The 24,460-nt window shown below is 48.2% G+C and overlaps 1 protein-coding gene across 3 annotated transcripts in view; it reads right to left on the bottom strand.

Annotated features, from left to right (window-relative positions):
* FBLN5 (fibulin 5) overlaps window positions 1–24,460 on the bottom strand; it is a 70,325-nt gene that overhangs the window by 13,076 nt on the left and 32,789 nt on the right. For all 3 annotated transcript variants that reach the window (XM_006184194.3, XM_032482536.1, XM_014558801.2), the window contains 4 exons: window positions 11,949–12,071; window positions 7,619–7,735; window positions 3,950–4,069; window positions 122–244 (listed from right to left, as the gene is read on the bottom strand). In XM_006184194.3, coding sequence (XP_006184256.1) covers window positions 122–244; window positions 3,950–4,069; window positions 7,619–7,735; window positions 11,949–12,071 — 483 coding nt within the window. The remainder of the gene's footprint in view (window positions 1–121; window positions 245–3,949; window positions 4,070–7,618; window positions 7,736–11,948; window positions 12,072–24,460) is intronic.

Here is a 24,460-nt window from a genome sequence, read left to right on the forward strand (position 1 = left end):
TCACCAGTACCCGCTCACGCCCTCCATGCTGCCTCCTTCCCCAGGTGAAGACATTCAGGTGCCCCCCTGAGACAGCCCCACCACACACCTCCCCCAGCCAGGCTTCTCTGAGCAGCCTTACCCTGGCAGCTTCGGTTGTCATCCAGCAGGATGTAGCCAGCTGGGCAGGAGCAGAAGTACGTGCCGGGCTGGTTCACACACTCATGTTGGCAGAGGAACTCGGAGAAGCTGCACTCGTCCATATCTGGGAGTGACAAGTTACACCTGCTGTTTATAGTCACAGATGACCTGGGGATGGGCACTTAGGGGCTCATCTATTACAGAGTCCAGGCTCTCCTGACACATGTGATAGCTTTACTGTCAAGAAGTTGCCAATTCATTTCTTGACCACTTCTGGTGACAGGGAGCTCACTGTCTACTGAGGAAGCCCATTGGCATTTGGACAGCTCTAATTGTTAGAAAAATTCTCTCCTCCATGGAGCTGAAATCTGTCTCCATCAAGCCTTCAACACCCTTTGCCTCTGGCTCAGCTACATCATCCACTCATCACTGGCTCATTCTGCCCTGTAGGTGAATCTACCCTCCACTTCTGGGAGTCAGATTTGTTTGCCTGCTGGAGTTTTCTGGGGGCCAAGCTCTTCCCCTAGACCTAAAAAGCATTCACTGGCCTCGGTCTTCTGAAAGGACAACTTTCCCAGTGCTAACTTCCCTGTAATCTCCCCCAAGTTGAGAAAAACTATTATTCCTAAAATCACAACTAAAAGGGACATATCCCAAAGGCCAGGGGGTATCAATTATATTAAAACTTCATTGTGAACCTCCTTGAAAGAGGAAACTCTGGAGTGGCATGGGGTGGCCTGCCTGCCTCCGGTGGTTCCTGGGACACAGGGTCCTGGAGCTGGGCCCCTGCCAGCTGCAGAGGTGGGGACCTGAAGGGGGCGCCATTGAACAAGTAGGCTGTGGCTGTAGATGCAGAAGCAGGCGTTCCAGAACCGCCAACCTTTCATCACACACAGCGTTTGGCAACAGAGCCCCCATTTGAGCCTCATTCGATGAGCATGCCAAAGAAAACATGTTTTTCTTTCATTTGTTGTTTCCCGAAAACTTGCTTTCCATGGTTTTCCCATGTGACACATTCTCGGAATGCTCTCTGGAATCACCCAGAGAGCATGTCAGCACAAAGAGGCTGCTTCTCTACCGTCTGATAATTCCGGGTCTTACGTGCCTGTGTTATGTGTCTCTCACATCTGAGAAAAAAAAATTCCGTCCCTTCTCTCCTAAGGGCTTTCAGGCGACGGGTTAGGAGCTAGCAGAACTGGGATGCGGATTAGAAAAGTTAAAGCATGCTCAGTGAGTCAGATCTGCCTCTGCCATACCCCCCTCCTGCTCCCCTGGGGGCCCTGTAGAGTCTGGTCTCTGGCCCCAGCCATCCTAACAGAGACAGAGTGTCCTGCTTATTTCTGTTAAGCTTGTAGATTCCATTCATACCCTTAGTAGAGGCAGTGGTAAAACCTGTCATTTCCTGAAAGCTCATTACGTACCAAGCCCTGGGTGAAATGCTTTACACACCTCATCATATTTACTCCTCACCTCAGGCCATGAGGGAGGTGCTATTACTAGCCACACTTTCCGGAGGGAAAACTGAGGCTCACAGAGGTTAGGTAGTTCAGCCAAACCTACAGATAACGAGCAAGCACTAAAGCAGGGATCTGAACTCAGCCAACTGGCCTCTGGATCCTACACTCACCAACACAATGCCATAACGTCTCCCTGAGTAAATCATGCTCAGGACTTAAAATTGATGGATCTGGGGAGTCCTGGGGTTGAGAAGTCCCCTAAGCAGGGCTGGCCCCAGTGCAAATGGAGAGGGTAGCACCCAGCTCCACCTAACAAACCCACTCAGTTTATCTTAGGGCCACAATCCCCAGACTACCAATGGCTGTGGCTCCATCCTTCACCTGAAATACACAATCTGAGATATCAGCCCAGTTTCCAGCAGGGAGCACACACGAGGCCCTTTTCACTCATCCACGTGAGAACCCACTACGGTTTACAGGATCAGCTCTCTTAGCAAATCCGTAAGAGACACAGCTAGGAAGGGTCTAGGGCTGCATGGAGGAGCCACACCAGCTGTAATAACACAGAGAAGGTAAAAGTTCCCAGGATAAGGGAGCAGCAGAGAAAGAGAGTAAGCAGGACAGGACAGACAACAAACTCCCCGCATCACACTGCTAGCCGGCACCAGCCCTCCAGCCCGCAGTGGACAGGGGTCACCCCACGTCTTAGGAAGGCGGGTGTCATGGTGAACGTGGACAAGAAGATAGCCATTTTGGTTAAAGTGAGTCAGCTGAAAATCCCTGCCAAACCACCAAGGATGTAAAATTCTTGAAAAGCCAAAAATTCCTTACACTGACGCTTAGAGAAAGTCAGTCAACACATAGAGACCCCCAAATCGTTTAATCCTTAGACCAACCTAGGAAGATGTTTGTTCACAAATGAGGAAACTGAGGCTCAGCAAGTGACCTGGCCAGGGACAGGACAATACAGGAGACACAGAATTTGAACTCAGCTCCATCTGACTACAGAGTCACTCTCCCATGCCTCCTCCACAGACAGCCAATAACCATCTGTGGATGTGCAAACGATTCTCCAAAGACAAATAACCCCAGCTCTTAATGATAAACTTTCCCCCTCTTAGTTCCTTGGCCCAGATTCCCCAAGGAGTGCTATGGAGGGGAGGGGACTGAAATCTAGGAAGAAAGCAGCTTTTCATGCCTGAGGGTGTTTTGCAGCTATTTCTGGGACTGAGATTTAATCGGTCTGAGGTTCTCTGTAACTGTGCCTACTTGGGCTCTAGCTTTCCTGCCCCAAGGCAGAAGTGCTCATTTGTTTCAGAGAATTCTGTCCCTAGATCACTCCAGTCCTCAGCAAAGCTATCACACAAGTCCCATTCATGACCTGGGTCCGTTCCCGTTACAGTGAAGCCCGAGATTAGGAAACTTTCCATTCTGCAGGACAGGAAGATTTTCATGCCCTCAGGTGTAGCCCACTTATTTTGAAAAATACAGCAGGGCATCATTAATTTGGACGGTGCTCCTTTACAATTGCTGATGATGCTAAAAGTGGGTGGAATGGAGTTTACTCTAATTCAATAGTTACAAAAAACAGGGAAAGAAAGAAAAGGAAAAAATGAAGCAAAGAATGAGCTGTACATGGCTGTAAGCAGGGTGCTACAGGAATGAGTATGAGTAAGACGCTGTCTCTAGTCTCAAGGCGTTTACAAGAGTTTACATGTTTCTAAGAAAATGATAATAGTGTCCACCAGCTAGCGTGGGCAGAGAATCACAGATTCGTGGGCTTGGAATAAATTTATAAAAGGTCAACGGAGCCGTCTCTGTTCTCACAACAAGCTAATTCAGCATCCAATCATTCCTTAGTTGATTTGAGAACTAATCGGTGCATGTACGTCGTGTGCAGGCCTGGAGCTAGGCCCCGATGGCAGGGATTTTAGTAATTCACAGTGTTCTCACTTACATACCTGATCTCCTTCATTCAATGCTCCCCATCCCAAACGTACCCCATGACATTTGCTTTTATTCCCGCCACGATTCCATTAGTACTATCTGCTCTACCCCGAGGACTTGACTCAGTGCTGAGTGATGACAGACAACTCATACCAACAGGCCATTTCCTCTTCAACCCCATGTCAGACCCTAAAAGGCAGCTCCACTGGTTTTTGCATTAGGGGTCAAATGACAAGGGCCGTGGGGCTACACTCCACCTTTTGGGAAGTGACTCATCTCTGTTTTGTGTGGCTGTGCCCCCCACTGCACTGGAAAAAGTCCCAAACTGGAGATGTGTCTGGGACACGAGAGGAAACACCTGCGAGGAAAGCCCCCACCCCGGTGCTCCGAGTACAGGGAGTGGTCTCTGACGCCAAGCCCATTACCGCTGCAGTGAACACCGTCATCCTCGAGTTCATATCCTGGGTCACAGCGGCAGATGAAAGAGCCATAGGTGTTGACGCAGGTTTGCACGCAGGGATTCTCGGTTGCACACTCGTTCACATCTGTGGAAAACCAAAGCACGTCACTGCCCATTCCCGTGACGGATCATGTGCACCGGCAACATAATCTACCACCCCTAGGACACCAGGTGCACGGGTACCAAGGATCTCCATCTAGGACCCATCAGATCGAGTTCAGATCCCACAGTGTTCACTGAAGAACCAGGGGCTCCAGCCATACGTCCCTTCGAGGGTTGCAAGTTGGGGAAGGTAGAAACAACATGTACACACATCATATACGTGTACATGTACACATACACATGTACACATACACACCTCCCAGTAACTGCCCTCCAAGGCTCACCAACAGGAGTTTCTAGGCACATCTGCCCTTTCCCACCACCTACTGCATTCATCCCCAGTGAGCTCTTCCCTCATCCCCACTGACTTTGAAGTTTCAGGTAAACAGATAAATCATCATGATAATTCTAATAACAACTCAAGTCATCATTGCCGTGGACTGAATTGTGTCTCCCTCCAAAAATACATACGTTGAAACCCTGACCCCGAAATGTGATATTTGGAGATGGGGCTTTTAGGAGGTAATGAAGGCCAAATGAACTCATCTGGGTGCGGCCCCCATGATGGATAAGTGCCCTTATTAAAAAGAGACACCAGAGAGCTTACTCTTGCTCTTCCTGCCACGTGAGGACACAGGGAGAAGGTAGCCTTCTACAAGCCAGGAAGAGAGGCCTCACATGCACCCAACCCTGCGGCACCTTCACCTTGGACTTCTAGCCTCCAGAACCGCGAGAAAGTGAAACTCTGCTGTGTAAGCCACCCAGTCTATGATATTTTGGCATGGTGGCCAGAATAGACTAAGACAATTACACGTAAGTAATGTTACTGATTATTACAAAAGGAGCTCACACTCACTGAATCCTTACAACCCTCCTTAAGGACCATCAGCCCATGTTATACGTTCAGTAGGTTAAGGAGAAGACCACAAAGGGGCACAAGGAAACTTTAAGGAGCGATGGAATATTCACTACCTTGAGTTGGTGATGGTTTTGTGGAGGTATACACATGCCAAAGTGTATGAAATCATGCACCTTTAATCGTGCGGTTCATTTTACAACAATTATACATCCACAAAGATATTTCCCTTGGTTTTCAGGTTGAGAGATGTGCCCAAGTCCCCCAGCTAATAGGGGCACAGTTGAAACTGGGACATGAGTCAGGGGTCTTTCCAGGATACCCACAATTCTACACAGCTCATCAGAGGCAGGGAGGAAGGGAGGGAGCCCCTTTGGACAATGGCCCTGGCTGACCCGTTTTACGCCCCCCTTCTCCCACACTTCATATGGCAATGACCAAATTTCCAGCTGAGAGGATTTCTCTCGCCTTCAAAAGTCCGGGTAAACTTCTTATGACTCTTAACAGAGATTTGAGTGTTTTCGGAGTTAACAGGTGAGCAGCCTGAGAAGTTTCTCTTAAAGAAGAGGGCATTCCCATGCCCACACGTCTGCCGCTCCCTGGCACCTTTATAACCTCCAGAGGGAAAAAAATACAGTCAGGCAGGGAGGGTCCAGCGAGATGCCAGTCTCTCCTGGTGCCTAGTGGGAGTCTGGAGGCTATCCACCTAGAAGGCCAGGGAGGCCAGGAGAATGTCGTGGTGTGGGCCATGGAGAGCTGGTTCAAGCAGGACGGCCCGGATGAGTCTTAGGGCTGGAGGCCTCGGCTTCCAGCCAGACGCTGGCCACTCCAAGATGAATGAGGTCAGATTGTGCTCTCTCGCAGCTTCCGCCCCCTGGGGCCCTGGCTGCCCTTTCCTGCCCCTCTGTGATCCACACATGATCAGACGCCCTCCTGAATCCCGTGGGAGCAGACCCCACCCCATGTCAACTTGCTGGACAGGAAGACTGGACCCTTGGTTCTACACTCAACTCTGCCACCACTGAGCTGTGTGCCTTTGGCCAAGTTGCTTCACAGTCTTCCTCATCTGCCCTGCCTACCTCATGAGGCTAAGATTCGGGGCTCAGAGAACTTAAAGCGTGACAATGCTTTGAAGAGTGCAAAACACTCTTCCTCGCTTGAGATGTTAGGGTTACAAAAGCTCACTGGAGCTTGTCACATCCTGTGTTGCCGTGGGCCCTGCTGATGCAATATCCCAGTGACCAAGTGCCTGTGTCCAGGCCTGGGAGCTGGGCCTGCTGCTTTTTATCACACTGCTGGACCTGGCATCGCCAGGTGTGTTAACTGCTCCTTGTCAAAGGCCTGACCTTGAAGGACGATACATGGGCCTTTTGGCTCTGCTGTGCATGGCTGTGCCCCAGGAGGTGCTGGGAACACCAAGCCAGCCGCTGGGGGAAAACCTGGGCTGGCATCTCGAACCCGCAGGCCTGGCACAGAGAAGCCTGCATCTGCCTTAAGTCGCTTGTCCCAGCAGCAAGGGAGCCAGGCACCCGCTCCCAGCTCCGTCAGCTCCCTCAGCCTTCCAGCCCAGCCTCTGCTCTCAGAAGAAAATGACCCCTCCTGGCCAGAGGAACACAGCCGAGACTTCTTGGCACAATCAGCAGAACCGGCTTTGGAAGAGAGACTTACAAAGAATCCAGGATCAAACTCTTTAACGCTGATGCCTTCCTGTTTACCCAATGATTTAGATACGATTAAACGAATGGAGACATAATATCCTCCAACCAGCTGGCCGGGAGCCTGCCCGCCAGACCCCGAGTAGGGTGACAAGGAAATGGATCCTGCAAAACCTGGTGGCAGGCTCCAAACAAAGACCTCATTCTGAGTCTCTGGCGCTGCCTCCACCCTGGATGATGCAGCTGCCAGGGACTGGAGGCCCGGGCGACGGGCTTGGGGCGGGGAGTCGGGGGCCAGGCAGGACTTGCACTAATTCCTTGAGTCTTAAGTCCCCCCCATTCACTTCCTGAGCAGAAGAAACCTTCAGATGGAAAGGGGAACAGGCGTGAAGCTTGTTTTTCTTACTGATCAGTCTGGGAAGCGATCACATGAGCATCAGAAAACGGCTTTGTTTCCCTCTGTTACGGTGGGTGATGTCAGATTGGAGAGGGAATTACCACCACCCCCGGACTTTCTGCTAAGTAACAGGCCCTCCTAGTCCAGGCTGGAGGGAAACCTGTAACAAGAGGCATCAAAACTGCCCATGAAACCCCTGCACAGAGTGTTGGCAAATATTTTGCAATTCACCAAGAATCAGGAGACCTCTCGGATCTTCCCTCTTTGGGCCTCAGGAACTGGACTCAGATTACGGGACATGCGAGAACATTTCTGATTAGCCAAGAAAGCTGACGGGGCTACTTCTGGATAGCAGAGGCACAGAGGGAACCATGAAATGGTAAGCTCCCAGCTGGTGGATGACTGTGGCTCTAATGTCAGCAAACCCAGAGCACACTTTGACGGGTTTCACATAACCTCAGTTGGGATCTCAGGTTTCTGTAAGCAGTGGGAAGGGTGGGCAGTGACAATGAGGGAGAATACACTTTAACAACAGCATTTCCCACCCACATAAACTATCAGACTCTGAAGAAGACAGCATCTAGGGTTTCACATTGTGCTCAAGCTATCATTCACATTACATACCTTGGCAAGACCTTCCATCTTCATTGAGGGTAAAACCAGGGTTGCATGTACAGGAATAGGATCCAGGAACATTCGCACACAGCTGCTGGCAGTAGCCATAACGGCATTCATCAATGTCTGGAAACAAGAGTTGCAAGCAAGGTGAGATATTTCTTCTCCATCACCGATGCCACCCCAGCATCATTATTGCCCAGCTCTTCTGGAGCAGGATCTCAAAGGGAAGCAAAGAGGAACTAACACAAAGATAGTGCCTACAAAGTGTCAGGGATGGTGATACCCTCTGGATTCCGAGGCTCAATTTCCCTACGATCCTCCGTGACCCATTTCTGTCCCACGAGAACTTGAACCTATCTGGAAAGTGGTAGAAGAAATTTCCACTTAGAGGGAGATGTTGGTTAAGATGGCCTCTCAGATTTTATCCAGCTCCAAGATTCAACACTGAATTTATCCAACATTAAGGGTCACTCTAAGATTCTACAGAAACGTTTCACTGCTTTGGGAAAAGACGAGTTAACTTGCAGTGTAAGAGGAATCCATATTCTGGCTTAGATAGGCTGCTTGCAGTTCCATTAACAGTGAATATATCTGTGGTGTTGAGAAAACTAGACAGCTGCATGTAAATCAAGGAAGTTAGAACACTCCTTCACATTATATACAAAAATAAACTCAAAATGGCTTCAAGACTTAAACATATAGACAAGTTTGCTTAGAAGAAAACATAGGCAAAACATCCTCTGACATAAATCTTAGCAATGTTCTCCTGGGCAGTCTACCCAGGCAATAGAAATAAAAGCAAAAAAAAAAAACAGATGGGACCTAATTAAACTTGTAAGCTTTTGCACAGGAAAGGAAACCCTAAGCAAAACAAAAAGACAACCTACGGAATGGGAGAAAATATTTACAAAAGATGAGACTGACAAGGGCTTAATTTCCAGAATACAACTTAATAATTTAAAAAAAAACCAATCCACAAATGGGCAGAAGGCCTAAACAGGAAATTCTCCAGTGAAAACATACATATGGCCAATAGGTACATGAAAAAATGCTCAATATCGCTAATTATCAGAGAAATGCAAATCAAAACTATAATGAGGTATTGTCTCACACTGGTCAGAATGGTCATTATTAAAAAAATTCACAAACATTAATACTGGAGAGGGTGTGGAGAAAAGGGAACCCTCCTACACTGTTGATGAGAATGTAGTTTGGTGCAGCCATTATGGAAAACAGTATGGAAATTCCTCAAAAGACTAAAAATAGACTTACCATATGATCTGGCAATCCCACTCGTGGGCATAAATCCAGAGGGAACTTTATACATGCACCCCAATGTTCATAGCAGCACTATTTACAATAGCCAAGACTTGGAAACAACCTAAATGTCCATCGACAGATAACTGGATAAAGAAGTTGTGGTGTATTTATACAATGGAATGCTAATCAGCCATTAAAAATAATAAATTAATGCCATTTGCAGCAACCTGGATGGACCTGAAGACTGTCAGTACTAGGTAAAGTAAGCCAGAAAGAGAAAGAAAAATGCCATATGGTATCACTTATATATGGAATCTAGAAAAAAGACAAATGACCTTATTTACAAAACAGAAAAAGACTCACAGAAAACATAGACTCACATAGAAAACAAACTTACGGTTACTGGGGGGAAGGGGTTGGGAAGGGATACATTGAAAGTTTGAGATTTGCAAATATTAAGAGTCTCATGCTCTACTGACTGAGCTAGCTGGGCAACTGCCTGAGATTTGCAAATATTAACTACTATATATAAAATAAACAACAAGTTTCTACTGTATAGCACAGGGAACGATATTCAATATCTTGTAGTAACCTATAATGAAAAAGAGTATGAAAACAAATATATGTATGTATATGTATGACTGAACTATTATGCTGCACCCCAGAAACTGATGCAACATTGTAAACTGACTATACTTCAATTAAAAAAAATGAATATGTCCAGCTGCCAGGAACGAGAGAGAGTGTAGGCTGGGACAAACTGGGTAGCACTACAGTCTGGAGACTGTGAATCCAGTAACACAAGGACACTGGAGTTCACCTTGGATCTCCTCCTTGGACAGAGTGGACATAAAACCCTGGATAAACACATCTCTTCCAAGCCAGGGCTGGCCTTTCCTGAGCAAGCAGCTCTGTGGGTGAATGGTTCCTTTTAGCAGAGCCAGGCTGACATATACTAGTCAACGGGGAGTCTGATGTCACTGAGAAAGCATTTCCCCGGACCCCAAGTTGATGGGCTGGATAATCCACTCCCGAAGGGTAGGATGTCTTGAATGAAGCCTCCAGGTGGGGGACCTGACTATAGTTGTAACTGGTCCTTGTTTCATCCTCACCTCCCCTCAAATGTTCCCCAACCTGGTACCCCTTCCTTTGGAACCAGAGTCAACCCAGGGCTCCAGGGGACAGCTCAGAACTTGCCTCTGTGCCTAGTTTCTACCACCTACTGCCAGAAGGGACACCACCTTCACCTTACCCGTTGTCCCATCCTTCTGAGGAGGGCTGTGTCCCATTTTATCTCTGAGTCATAGCTACTTCTAACTTGGCTCAGTCCACTGCCCACTGAGTGCCATGCAGCTCCTGCTCAGAAAGCACATTGACTTGTGCAACTCTGGTCCCGACCTCTTACAAGCGCACAGCTGGGCACATCACCAAGCCCAGGGAGGCAACAGTGGGGAAAGAGGGCAACCTCTGCCTAGGAGTAGCTCGGGGGAAAGGCAGTCCCCACCCCGCCCCTTGTTTTTCTACAAACGCAATGCCTCAAAAAGTGCATAGGAGGGGTGGTGGACAGCTGTGGAACTTACATTTTGAAAGAGAAAAAAAAGAATTTGGCCAGGGGACAGCATGAATTTAGCTAGAATTAGGAAAGGTCTTCACTTTGAATGTGAAGTGTAAGCGGGCTGTGCGCGCAGCATCATGTGACGCCTCCGAAAGCACCCCTCCCACAGCCTCATGCTCTGCGGAAGAGAACAGTCCTCCCAGGTAGAGGGATGTCCCAGTTACTGCCCCTGCTCAGGTGGTGAAGGGTCTCCTGGCCCTAAGGTCTCTGTTACCCCTTCTGTTTGGCCCGACCACCTGGTCTTCTCTAGCACCCCCTTGTGGTAGGGAAAAACTGGCCTGAGAAATAGGAGACTGATTTTAGACCCAACTCACTCTAACTTTGTCCAACATGTTCTTCCTCTTTGAGTCTCAGTTTCCAACTCTATAAAAGTTGGATGACATAATACCTAACATCCCTTCCAGCTCTGAAATTCTACATATTGAGTTCCCATACAAATAACTCACTCACACTGATCTGCTTATGTTCAAGTCAGTGGCATCAAATTTTCCAGAATAGCTAAGGTTGGTTAAAATGCAAAGCAGTCGTCATATTCACAAATGTCCATGTGCAGCCAGCTCTTCGGTGCCTGGAAAGGAGAACCAAGCCAAGGCTGGCTTGTCAGGCCCCAAGGATGCTTTGGACAGGGCTCTAGAGGACTCAGTCTCAATCAGGAAAGACTTGGAAAGAAGACACTTTTTGTTTGTTTGTTTCCAGGATGTTGTTTGGATTTGTTTCTCAGTTCCTCCTGGACTGACTTTCAGGCCACAGAATAGTGTCTTAGAGAATTTAAACCAGTAGGGCTTTTCCAAGAAAACGGCATAGAAATCACACCCTAGAAAGAGAAATTGAAGTGACAGCTGGAGAGTGCTATGAATTCATGCACTTGGCTAAATCAAAAACTAGAGGGGAAGAAAGGAAAACAGCCTTCCAGTAAAAATAAACAGAGAGACCATATAGCAGATGCCAACTACCAGGGACAAAATTCTCAATTGGTGATGACTGACTCCTTGAAAAAGACTACAGCTAGTGGGGAGGGCGTGCTGGTGTGGGCTAGGGTAGGGTATTGGGAGCAGATGATGTCAGATCAGAATCCAGTGGTCCACGTTTGAGACTTCGGACATCTCTGTGACTAAGCAAACATTCCCTTCTCTTCATGTGATTTCTAAGTAGGACAGAATAACCCTCATCCCTTATCATTTCTTGCCTTTGTTATAGACTGCCAGAAGGAAGAAAGAAGGTTGAGGTAAAATCAAACGTGAATCCTTAGAAAATATTTTCAAAAACTCTGATGATGACATGGCAGTGATGGTGAGGGCTGAATTTACGGGGTGATGTTACCTGTAAATGCAATAGCCTTCTGCTTCCCCCACCACCAGAGAAAAGCCCGCTGCCCTTACGTCACCCAGCTCTGCCCGCACTTCACAATACTCAACGCAACCATGCACTTTCAAGAGTCTGTGTGCCGCAAAGAGCTGTTACCTAAGCACTGGCCTTCGAGAAGCCAGTAGCCATCGGTGCAGGAGCAGGTATACCCTCCTTCGGTGTTGATGCAAATCTGGGTAGGGTTGCACTGGTGGGAATCCGTTGCACATTCGTCCACATCTGTAACACAAACATATTCCAGAGAAAGTCACCTATATGTATTTAGAGCCCTGGAGCCACCAGAGATGCCAGCTGCTTGCTCATCTGGCTGGGTAGCCACTGATAATGTCCCTGGATTATATCCAAAGAGATGGAAGCACCTCCCTAACGGGTACCACCCAGAGATCCTGGCCTTTTTGGAGCAGGCAGAGCTAAGCTGCTCCCCAGAAATCCACAAAGGAAATGGCCAAAAAGAGAGCACACAACCTTAAGCACTTTTCTGCCCTCTTACCTCATCCTTCTCTGAAAGCAGGTCTCCTTGATAAACAACCAACCTAATCTAGAAATGCATTTGGTAGTAGGCTTATTCACTCGCATATTAAACACATCTGTTGTGTACCTACTGTGTACACAGAGCTGTGATAAACACCAAGGAGAGCATAACAGAAGAAAAAAAAATGTCCCTCACCGACGGACTCTTGTAGTCAAGTGACCTGATTGCATCCATGCACGAAAATCTTTCAGCTTAGGGCTCCTGCCCCTTCACGAAGCTTCCCCGAGCCCTCCGGCCACCCCTCCACTCCAGAGCTCCGGGGGCTGATCTCTGCTCACGTTGGGCTTCTCCATGCTGCTACATGCCCGTAACCGTCCGCCTGCTGGTGTGCAGGTCCTTGTGTCCCAGTTGGTCCCTTCTTAACTGAGATCTTCAGAGCAGAGCTGGACCCATTCTGCATTCGTGGCCACATTTCTCAAGACATCTGGTGTTCACAGCTCTCAAAACTGTTTCGGCTGAGACAAATCCCTCTTCCCTTTCTCCCCACACTGCACTTTAGGAAGAGCACACAGATCTATAGCAAGACCTCCTGACACCAAGCTCTCACTTTGACCTCAAGGATGAGACTCTCTAAACCTTCAGCTATTCATTCACTCCACAGGAACTGACCCGGCCGGGCTCCGCCTTCCCTGCTCATCACTCCCGCCCGCGCCAGTCTGCATCTCCACAGGGCTCCCTCATTTTGCCCCCTCGTTGCTGCAGTCAGGGTTTGCTCATCTACACCTTCTCCCTCCTCCCCAGAACAGACCATCGGGCCCTTGAAATAATATTAAAAGCTGCACTTCACTGAGCTTGCGCAATGTGTCTGGCTCCTTTCATATGTTATCTCGTTTTTTTTTCTCCCCGTGCAGTGGGCTCATGATCCCCACTTTACAGACGAGAAGACTGTGCAGGAAGAGCTAAGTGAAGAGCCAGGCCAGGCCCCTCTGGCTGCCTGCCGCCCAGCCCCCTCTGGGCAGGAGTAGCAGCCGTCACACTGCCCGGGCCCAGGCAGGTTGGAGAAGGAACCAGCAGACCAGGAAGAGGAGAGAGGCTGAGCTTTGGCTGCCTTTTCCTGCCCCACCTGGAAAACCGTCTGCCTCTTGACATCATAGATGGCAGACTGTGGTGGGACTGGGAGGCGGCCAGGGCCCCAGAGCATCTGCTCTGGCACAGGTGTGCACTCGGGAAGTGAGCACAGCTGACCCAGTGAAACATTCAGCCAGGTAAGCGATGGTCTCCTGAGTTCAATCCACCACCATTGCGTCCAGAGTCAACACCAACATCACTGGTCAGTTCCCACCCCAGCTCCAAAGGACCAGGTGTCTGGGCATCACGCAGAAACCAGGCTCCAGCCCTCTAAACACAGACAGCCTCCAAGAACCTGCTTCCATGAGGGCGGCAGCCTCCTCTCCGCCCCGATGCCTTGACGATGGGCAGCCTCGGTGGCAAAGACCCAGCCCCGTTCTCAGCTGCAAGAGCTCCTGCCTTTGCTCTGGGCCTCCCTTCCAGCCCAGTTCTGCCCACCCAGCAAAGCCTCCCAGGGGATCCAGTGCATAATACTTGGCCAGCATCCCGTCCTGCTCAAATCCATATCAAAGCCAATGATACTAAATAATGCCACTATTGGTCAGCACATTTACGGTTTTTTACATTTTTCTGGTGGGAAGTGATGGATGGCAACTGTACCCTGGGAACGACGTTGCCTTAGGAATTTGTGCTCTTTTCCCTGCTTTGAGGGGAATGGAGGGTGAGGGAGACTTCAGAGGAGCAGAGCTGTTAGAGACCCTTGGTGACAGCGAGTCCCCAAGGCTCTGTGTTTGTGTAACCGATGGTTTGCCCGCCGTGCCCGCAAAGCCCTAAAGAGAGGATCCAAATGTTGGCCAGTAGACGGGATTGGGCTCAGGAGGGCGAGAGGGGCCTCCGGGTGTATGCAGGTGCACACACACGGGCACGTGCCAAATGTTCAAGTTCAGAAACAAAATCTCTAAAGTTTATTTTTTTGAAAAACACCACTTTCACTGACTTAAAGAATTAACTCATTTGTACCGCATTTCTGTTAATGTATGTTCAAAAAACTACTTGAACTGATGGTTTGAATGATTGAATGGATTGAATGCATTGTCAGTTGATTGACATTGAATGGATGGATTGTCAATACAAACATATTTTGAGAACTCAGTAAGTCTGGAGTCTTGGAGGGGGATGTGTGTCCCATCCTTATACCCTCAAAGCACACTTGGTATAAGGCTGTGTCCATAGAAAATGTTCACTATTTGGTGAAATGAGTGAATGAACACGGGGGCAACAAACATTAAGGCCTTTCAGCCCCCAGACAAGTTTTTTCCAGCCAACCTGTTGACAAGACCATTCTGGTGGATGGACTTTAAAACCCACCACCCCCACCGAAAACCCCCGACAGCTTACACACCTGGTGGAGCTGAAGCTGAAAGTGTTCACGCTGTGAGTTCCGCCCGGGGCTCAAAGACTCATCACACATTCCAGCTCACAGCTGAATTGCTTACATTAAATACCTTTGACTTAAATAACAGAAGGAATAATACATTGAACCACTCCAAGGACATTCTTTGGCAAAGGGTCCTTTTCTGCATCAGTGGAAAAGTACAAGCTACGGCAACCTGAGTAAGTGTCATTATCCTCGTACACAAACCATGCCTGGGACTCCTTTCCTTTTCTGTGTGATATTTAGGACGAGCCCCTTAAGAGAAAAGAATGCTGGGTTCACTCAATCACTTATGCACTCATTCACTTATTAATTTTTTGCATTCTACTGTGGCTCTGTGTATGTGTGCGTGTGTGTGTGCGCGCACGCGCACGCGTGTGTGTCCTCCCAGATCTCCAGCTCACTGGGAGAGCCTGCATCAAGTGCAGCCCCTCCAGTTGTGTGTTTCCCGGAAGCAGACTTTCCCAAGAGTCCTTCTGCCGGCTCCCTGCATCCCGCCTGGGTAGCTGCCGGGGCCCCTAGAGGATCCCACCACAGCAGCCCTGGCTCCACCTGCCCAGCTGGAGGAACATCTACCCGCTGTCCAGACAACCAGCACCCCAGAAACTGGAGGAAAGCGCTCGCTGACTTCTCCAGATCCCAGCAGCAGGTCAAAGCCCAACATGGTCCCTGCCCAGGATGAAATCATCTGTGCTGTGTTGAGCAACACAGCTCGGCTGCCTCGTGCAGCTTTGTCTGAGCTGAAACCCCTCCCTTCAGACAACCCCAGCGTGGTCTCCAATGATGCCATTCTCAATCTGAAACAACCCCTCACTCAGGAAAAGTCCTCAAAGCAGGCCACCACGTCTCCTTGACACCCTCCCAGGAGGCAGAAGTAAGCTCCCAGCCTCGGGACAGTGACCCACACATCAGGGACACTCACGTAGGACATCATACTGATGGCTGGGTCCCACGTCCTCAGCAGGTGCGCTAAGGCAATAGGTGTGAAGAACAGCCTTCAAGTCCAGTCAAGACCTCACAGGAAGGCACCAGATGAAGGGCCTGGCCTCGAGGTATCAGACTACACCCACCCAGCAAACCAGGACAACAAAACCAACAGAATCTTCCAGGCCGACTCAAGGGACAGCATGGGAAAAGGTCACGGCCTACAAAGCTGCTGGAAATTTTAGCCCTTGGAGCAGGCGTCAGTGATGGAAGCACATGGTGATAGGCGGGGAGCCCCTCTCTCTTGTCAGATGGAGTTCTCACAGCATGTCCTGGGGCCCATGCTGTCTGTTTATGCCATAATATGTCCTTCCTTGGGAGTGAGTTAGTTCTTAGAAAATAGCAAACAACCCACTTTTCTGTCCCACGTAAAACTAATGGTTCCAGGTATAATTATAGTGTTAACTCACAGGTTATTCTATAAAAATCTCTACAGGCAGGTAGAATCGACAACTTACTGCTATAAATATGCATCAATACATTTGGATACAAATCATATGCACAGGTGTACGAGCTATTTATTGTATGTGAACATACATATTACACACCCACATGCCTTTACAGTTCTGCGCTTTTTCCTAAAGGTTAAAGGGAAAATAGCTAAACTGTTTTCATAACACAAATCCTCACTGAAATACAATGTCCTTTAAAAACTGTAAAGCAAAGCAAAACAAAACAAAACCTAATGGTTTCCCCAGGCCCACAGGGAGAGCATTTCCTAGGTCACTTGGCCAGCTCCAAAGCTAAAGAGGAAAGAAGATCAAAGGGCTGAGATCTCCCCAGAAAAGGCTACTGGGTAAAAAAAAAAAAAAAAAAAAAAAAAAATGAAAACTTTGGGTGCAGGCAGAGCTGGGTGTGAATCCAGGCTCCTGCACTTAATAACTGAATAATACCAAGCAAGCTGATTAACCTCTTGGGTCCTCAGGTGTCCTGCCAAACAGAGCTGCGGCAGCCTGCCTCCCCAGTCGCCATGAGAGTTCATACATCAATGTGTTCACAGGCCCCATCGCCACTGCCTGGCACGTAGTAGGTGCCTGAGAAATTTTTGTTCCCTTCCCCGGTGAGATGCTGTTTCTAACAGCAATGAAAGATCAGGACGCTTGGCTTCTGCCTGCTGCAGGCTTTGCTCTGGAATTCAGAAGACATCAAGTTGATACACCATGGGGGCTCAGTGGACTGGGAAACATGGTTAGTTCTACAGTTCAGCCAGAGCTGGAGATTTCTCCCCTCAAAGCCCCAGATATGTGGCAGGAGACTGAGACTAGAGGTGAGAAAAGGCAGGGTCTGTTCCTTTGTGGGATCCCAGGCTCCACCTCTGCACTTCAGCACCTGGGGATGGACCTAGGATTCTGTCACTGTGGACGTCCGAAAGCTTCAGGCTGTGTGCGTCTGCCTGAATTCCACAGCCAAGTACGATCAACCTTAACCCAGGGTACGATTCTTCCCTCTTGCTGTGTCTTCTCTTCTCCCAGACTGAGAAGGAGCAAGGGCTGCCTTGGTGAGCCTGTGTACACACCCTTAGCTGACTGTCTCGGTTCTTGTGTGAGAACGGCCATCAGCCAAAGGGAAACATTCTCACTGGGTGACACTGGGAGAAACTGGCCAAAAGTATTTGGAAGGCTGCACCTTTCCAAAGGCCTCCACGAGTCCTTTTTTGGACACGGCCAAATCATTTCCTTGGTAGTAAATTTTTACCCAGTGAAACAACATGTTTTCCCAGCCCGCCTTCGTTCCTTCCTCGCTCAAGCTAATGGGGCTTGATAAGGAAGAAGAAAATAACAATGGCGCATTCCGATGCCTCCAATTGAAGCCAGTTTCAGGCCTGCTGCTGGGCTGGATCCCTGCCATTTTTTCAGCGAGACAAGCTCCGCCAAGGCTGGAAGCCACACAGGACTGACTTCGCAAACACCTGCTTAATTAAAGATCTCAGCCCTGGAGAACTCTCTTGTTGAATTCCCGGGACATCTGCATTCCATGCGTCTTCTGGGTCCTGGGCACTCATCAGGAGCCAGAGCTTTTTGTGTTTACCCCACTGTTCCCAGTGCCTGGTATCACGCTTAGACCACAAAGCTTGCTCATTTCTGTGCCTCTAATTAAGCACCAAATATGTGATGCCTTTTCCAAACAACAAAAAGTCCTTTCCTCTTGCATGAAACCAGCTGGAAGGCAGGTTCCCGCCTCTCTATGGATTCTGTTTTTCTAGCCATAAAGTGAGGGCTCAGAGGAGAGCTCTGAAAGGCCCTTGCAGCTATGACCTTCTACAGAAACAAACTATGCAGCTAATGGAGATCACATTGTTGGGTTCTTGGGTAATTATTTTCATCCAGAGGACTTGGTAAACATCAGCTGACTTGAGTTGCTTTCAAACTGGGCAGTGAATCGGCCAAGCCCATTTAACTTTTGACAATGTATGAATGGTCCCTGCAGTTTTAGGGGTGGGGTGGGAGCGAGGCAGGTAAGATACATATGTTCCTTCTTGAGCTTCATGCATCAAACTGTCCTGAGAGTAAGGGGATGAGGCTGCTTCTTGCCAGTCCAGACATGGTACTTTTTTTTTAAAGGGCATTAAGCTTTAGCCATTATTGTGATTATAAACCAAACAAATGTAGAGCTCAAACTAGATTTCCATTTGCTAAAATTCTTACCATTTGTCCATCAACAGAGAAGGATTTTTGAAACTATACAGGTCGGTGGTTCCCAAACCTAGCTACGCAAAAGGATCACCAGACTAGAGCAGAAATCCTGGGGTGGAGGCTTGGAAAGCTGTTTAAAGTTACCTAAATGATTCCAGTGCAAAACCCTAACTGGAACTGCTGTGCTGGACTAACAATTCTCAAACTTTAACGTGCATATGAATCAGTGGGGATCTTGCTGAAATGCAGGCTCTAATTTGGTCAGTTCTGCATTTCTAATAAGCTCCCAGGTGATGCCAGCGCTGCTGGCCCACGGACCACACTTTGGGAGGCGAGGTGCTAGATTATTGTGAGTGATGTTTGGTTCTGTATCCATGCAACCTACTCAGAGTTTAAGAAGCTGTTCGAGAGAGTCTAGGAGAGAATTAAGTGTTCAAAAATCAAGCCAGCAACTCCTAACCAGACTCTTCTCTAAGATCAAATCTGTTGGTTACAATAGTATTGTGATTTTTAGAGTCTTATTCAAGAAGCTCTCAGCATAGTCTAAACCAAACTGCTTGCTTTCCTGGCATACACACACAGCCATGACTGACTTCCACCTGCAGCGGTCCTGCCCAGGGCACTGGGTGCCTTCAGAAGGTTGTCTCCGCTTCAGTTTGCTGGTGGTGTTTTGATTTCCTGTGAGTTAACACAGTTCCCTAAATCTTAACTAAGTCCTTGGAAATACTGCCCCCCAAATGATGACAAAAAGTGCAAAAGATTCCAACTAGGAGAAAAGACAATGTCTTTCCTTTAGTACAGACCATCCCCTTTTCATGAACACTGTCTATAAATACTGCAGCTCTTCAGTCCTGTGCTGGCCACCGCATCTCCCCACAGGCTCCGTCTCCTAGTTCCCTCTGAGCCCGCTCCTCCCCCACATCCTCAACTCCACGCAACCCTCCTTGCCAAGGTCTGTGAGCTCCTTGTCCCCGACCCGCACACCCTCCTACGCCGATGCTGTCCCAGTTCACGGCGTTACTGTTTTCCTTCCTCCAACACTCTACTCTCACACAATTCTACTGAAAGTCTTGCAGATTCTTTCTTTACATCCCTTATCCCCCACCCCACGCCACATGCCAAGGCCTCTTTGTCTTTTCTCTAAATGATTGTAATAATTCCGTACTAGTCTGCTGGCTTCCAGTCTCACCCCCTGATAGCAAGCCAAACACAACCTCCAGAACCATCCAAGACACAAAAACAGTCGTGTGGGTCTGCTACTCCACACTGTGTAGCCCCTCCTGAGAAACCTCACAGCTTGCTTCTGACACCTCGGCCACAGAGATGTCACACCTACTTTTCTGCTCAGACATGTGCTCAGCACATCGGGTTTTCTAGCATTTCAGGCTGTTTTACATCACAGGCCAGGTAGGGCTCTATCTCCTTCCACTAAGCCACGAGTTTCTTGAAAACAAGAAGTGGGTCTTATTGGGTCTTATTGACCTTCGTGTCCTAGGCACCTAACACGGGGCCTGGCGGGACGGACAGCACGGAAGTGAAGGCTTTTGGAAAAGAAGATACTTTGTTCTTGGACTTATCTGAGGGCAAGGGGGAAAGTCAAGTATACCACAGGACAGGGGAGGAAGCGCGTTCAGCCACCCACCTCTTCGGCGGCCCGCATCTCATTCCACGGGGTGGAGGAGACCTGGCGGATGGCGCCAGCCCCTGCCGAGCCTCGGGTCCCAGCCTGCGGAGCCCGGGGCCTCCTCCCCATCCCAGTCTTCACCCAGGACTGATTTAAGAGTGTCCCCAACTTCCAGAGGCTCCGACACACCACGTGCTTGGCCTGATGGAGTGAGTTACGTTTCCTCTTTCCTACTAAAGTGCAGGACATCCCAGATGAAGAAGTTCACTCTCAACAGTCACAGAAGGGAGGGACATCAGAGGAGAGAAAAGATATACCCTTAACTGACCTGAAAACAGGCACCCACGGGACCTCTTTGGGCACAACCAGAAATCTAATCCATTTTTCAGGCTCAGGACATAACCCTCAGCCTGGGGCCAGCTGTGAGAATACCCAGGTGTGCAAATTCATCCCGTCGTCAGCCCCAAACATTCCCTGCGAGGTCACAGGAGCAAGATGATGGATCTGCATGTGTTCTCTTCCCCATGCCTGGGCTCAGAACCTCCACTGCCCCTTCTGATTCCATCACTTGCTAACCAGGGGGGCCCTGGGTGTGGCATTGACCTGCATTTGCTTCCTTGTCTCTGAAGTGGGGCCACCAATGCCTGTCCTCCTAGAACTAGCCGGCGTTGAACAGAAACAAGTGTGTGGAGGCAGTGCCGAGGGCAACAAGGACACATAACTGCCAGTGCCCCACGTCTGGGCGGTGCGGGCAGGTCTTGACACTGGACAGTGATGCTGCCTTCACATACGCCCGTTCCTGGAACCCTAGGACAAGGGACGGAAGTGACAGATGGCTCTTTCAACATAACAAGTTACAAGCACCAGGCCAGCAGGTGACTAAGGATATAGATATTTCATCCTGAGACCAACCCACTCTGCCTTCCTCCTCTCCGCTCCCCCACCCTCGGCCCTGCTCTGGTGCAAAGCCCCCTGCTCCCCAGTCTAGCAGACGACCCCAGCATATCAGAGAATAACTGTTGAGGCTACAAGCAGGAGGAGGTGAAACCTCAGGGGATGCGAGGAAGAAGGGAGGAGCATGTAGGGACCACAGGGGTAGCGAGAGGGTGTTGGAGAGAGAGAGCGCGAGTCTTAGGGAGACTATCTCCCAGCTGAGGGGCTACAGGTCCTGAGAGTCTGGAAGCGAAGGCCCCACCCCAAATGGCACAGGGACTGAAACAGCCACACCTGCTCCCCACCACCCTTTGGACTTGGTTAGAGTTGGATTGTATCACTTAAACTTAAAATAAATATTTGAACTGATTAAACATTTTTCAGGATTGCATGTTTACCTAGATGATGGTACTAGTAAGGGCTGCCCTCTTCCATCCACCCCTCTGTGGGCACCAGTGGACTCCTGGATTTCCATAGCTCAGAAGGCAGGGAGGTGAAGGAGCGACATGTGGGGCCAACCAGCTAGCTGACCTACCAGACCCATCCAGCCCTCCCTCCTGACATAAGGAGCACGGTGCCCAGGTCCCAGAGCCCACAACAGAGCCAGTCAGGATTGCTTTATGCCTCACACTCCCTATGATCAGCACTGCTACAGGTTCTAGGGATTCAAAGATCAATGACACTTGATCACTTCTCTCTTCCCTCTGGCTAGGATGCAGGTGTGATGGTGAGAGCTGGAGCAGCTATCTTGGATCCAGAGGAGAGAGCCACACAGTGAGTTTGGCCGAGCCACTGTGCTAGCCCTGAACCACCTGCCTCTGGACTGTACCAAGGGAGAGAATTTTAATTCTCTCCTATTTAAACTAGTATGTTGAAGGTCTCTTTGTTATAGGAGCTTAGCTTGCACCCTAATACAAATGAGTAGGAGTTAGCCAAATGAAGTAGATTGGGAATGGCACATGCAAAGGCACTGAGGCATGAGAGGCACAGCACATTCAGTGAGCCAAGAGCAGTTAACACAAGCTTACATATGAGGGTGAGCACAATGAGTGCAGGGGGAAGGTAGGGGGTATGGGAGCCCATTTGTAAAAGGGTCATGTGCCAAGCGAAAGATGCTGGAGGAGAAGGAGGAGAGTGGGGGTAGAAAGAACTGGAAAGGGGAAAAGAAAAGAAAAAAAATGAAGAGACAATGAGGAGGGGACAAGAGGAGAGAGCAGAAGAGTGAAAACACAGCCATTCTCTCCTGCATGTGGGAGCTTGTATCAGTTCTCAATTAAGCCCCATGAAATTCCGAACCCCTTGCAGCTCTGCAAAAATTAGCATTAAGTTTTATGTTTCAATGAGCTCTCTGAGTTGGCTTCAATCAGAAAATTTTGACTTATATATTTTTTAAAGCCACAATAAGGCGAGACTTGAAAAAAATGTAGTCCCTGATTCTAAATGGTTGGGTCAAGAGTCTGCTCAATCGGGTTCTCAATAAATGCTGGGGTTTTTTAAAAATATCACATTTGATCTTTTTTTAATTGAAGTATAGTCGGTTTATAATGTTGTGTTAATTTCTAGTGTACAGCATAGTGATTCAGTTATACGTATATACATAATTCCTTTTCATATTCTTTTTCATCATAGGTTATTATAAGATATTGACTACAGTTTCCTGTGCTATACAGTAGGACCTTGTTGTTTATCTATTCTATATATAGTAGTTAGTATCTGCAAATCCCAAACTCCCAATTTATCCCCCTACCCTCCCCTTTCCCCCCTGGTAACCATAAGTTTATTTTCTATGTCTGTGAGTCTGTTTTTATTTTGTAAATAAATTCATTTGTATTATTTGTTTAGATTCCACATATAAGTGATATCATATGGTTTTCTTATATCATATCATTTTTCTTTCTCTTTCTGGCTTACTTTACCTAGTACTGACAATCTACAGGTCCATACATGTTGCTGCAAGTAATAGATGCTTTTCTGATAAAAGTTAGTGGCAGTAGTGGAAGAAATGCTAATAAGAAACAATGAAAAACAAATGACCCATAAGCAAGAAGTTTATACTGTATAGCACAGGGAACTATATTTAATCTCTTATAGTAACTTATGATGAAAAAGAATATAAAAATGAATATATGTATGTTCATGTATGACTGAAGCATTACACTGTACATCAGAAATTGACACAACATTATAAACTGACTATACTTCAATAAAAATATATATATACAAAAAAAATGGCCCAATGTAACTCACTGGGACCCCCATATCTCTCTGTGTCCCTCTGCCACACAATTCCTAGAAGGAGTGTCTACAGTTGCTGCTCTGCCTCCTCACCGCCCACTCGCTCTTTGACCTGCTCCAATCAGACTTCCATTCCTCTGATTTGACTACAGCCTCTCTCGTCAAGGTCATCACTGACTTCCACCACATCAAATCCAATGGTTTGGTCTTTATCCTTCACTACTTCTCTGCAGCATTTGGCACAGTCAACCTCTCCCTTCTTATTTAAAGCCTTTATTCACTAGACTTCCGCCATCCTACTCTCCCCTGGTTTGGGGTTTTCCCGAAGGTTGTCCTGGTAGTCAGTCTAGGTGGGTCAGGACACAACCCAAGCCTTTTTAAGTGAGCCCAGTCTGGTCTCATCCCTCACACCCTAGCTGACCCAGAGCCCTGCACAGAGGACACAAATCAATAAGCACTTGCTGAACTAAGAAGTATTGCCAATGGCAGAAATTCACAACCAAAAAGAATTTAGAAGTCATCTTGTCTAACGTTTTTCTACCCTTGGCTCTTCATCTGTATCACCTGGGAAGCTCTAAAATATACTATACATGCCCACCCCAGACCAGTTCAGTCACAGCCCCTGGGAAGGGATGAGACAGATTTCAATGTGCAGCTTGATTAAGTACAGATCTAACCCAATGGTGTGCATTAGAATCTCCTTGGAGACTTGGGTTTTTTTGATAATGATAAATATATATATAATATAATAATAAATGTAGCTCTTGATTCAGGAGGTCTAGAGCAAGTCCAGGGATCGGTATTTTTATCAGGCATCCCAGCTGATGCCAGTACAGGTATTCCTACTCACAGAAACACTGGTCTATCCAAGACCAAGTGACTCAAGGTCAAGAATCACATTGTATTTATCTTCAGAGTCCCCTTCTCCAAGCACAGTGCCTGGCATGGAATAGTCATTGAGAAACTAGTTGCTCACCTCAGTCCAGTTAGGATGGCTGCTGTAGGAAGGAAGGAAGGAAGGAAGGAAGGAAGGAAGGAAGGAAGGAAGGAAGGAAGGAAGGAAAAGAAAGAGAAAGAAAGAGAGAAAGAAAGAAAGAGAGAGAAAAGAAAAGAAGGAAGGAAACAGGGGAAGGAAGGAAGAGAGGGAGGGAGGAGGAAGATGGGAAGAAAAGAAGAAGAAAATAACAAGTGTTGGCGAGACTGTGGAGACACTGGAACCCTTGT

Source organism: Camelus ferus, chromosome 6 (genome assembly GCF_009834535.1).
Source record: "Camelus ferus isolate YT-003-E chromosome 6, BCGSAC_Cfer_1.0, whole genome shotgun sequence".
NCBI classification, from domain to species: Eukaryota; Metazoa; Chordata; class Mammalia; order Artiodactyla; family Camelidae; genus Camelus; species Camelus ferus.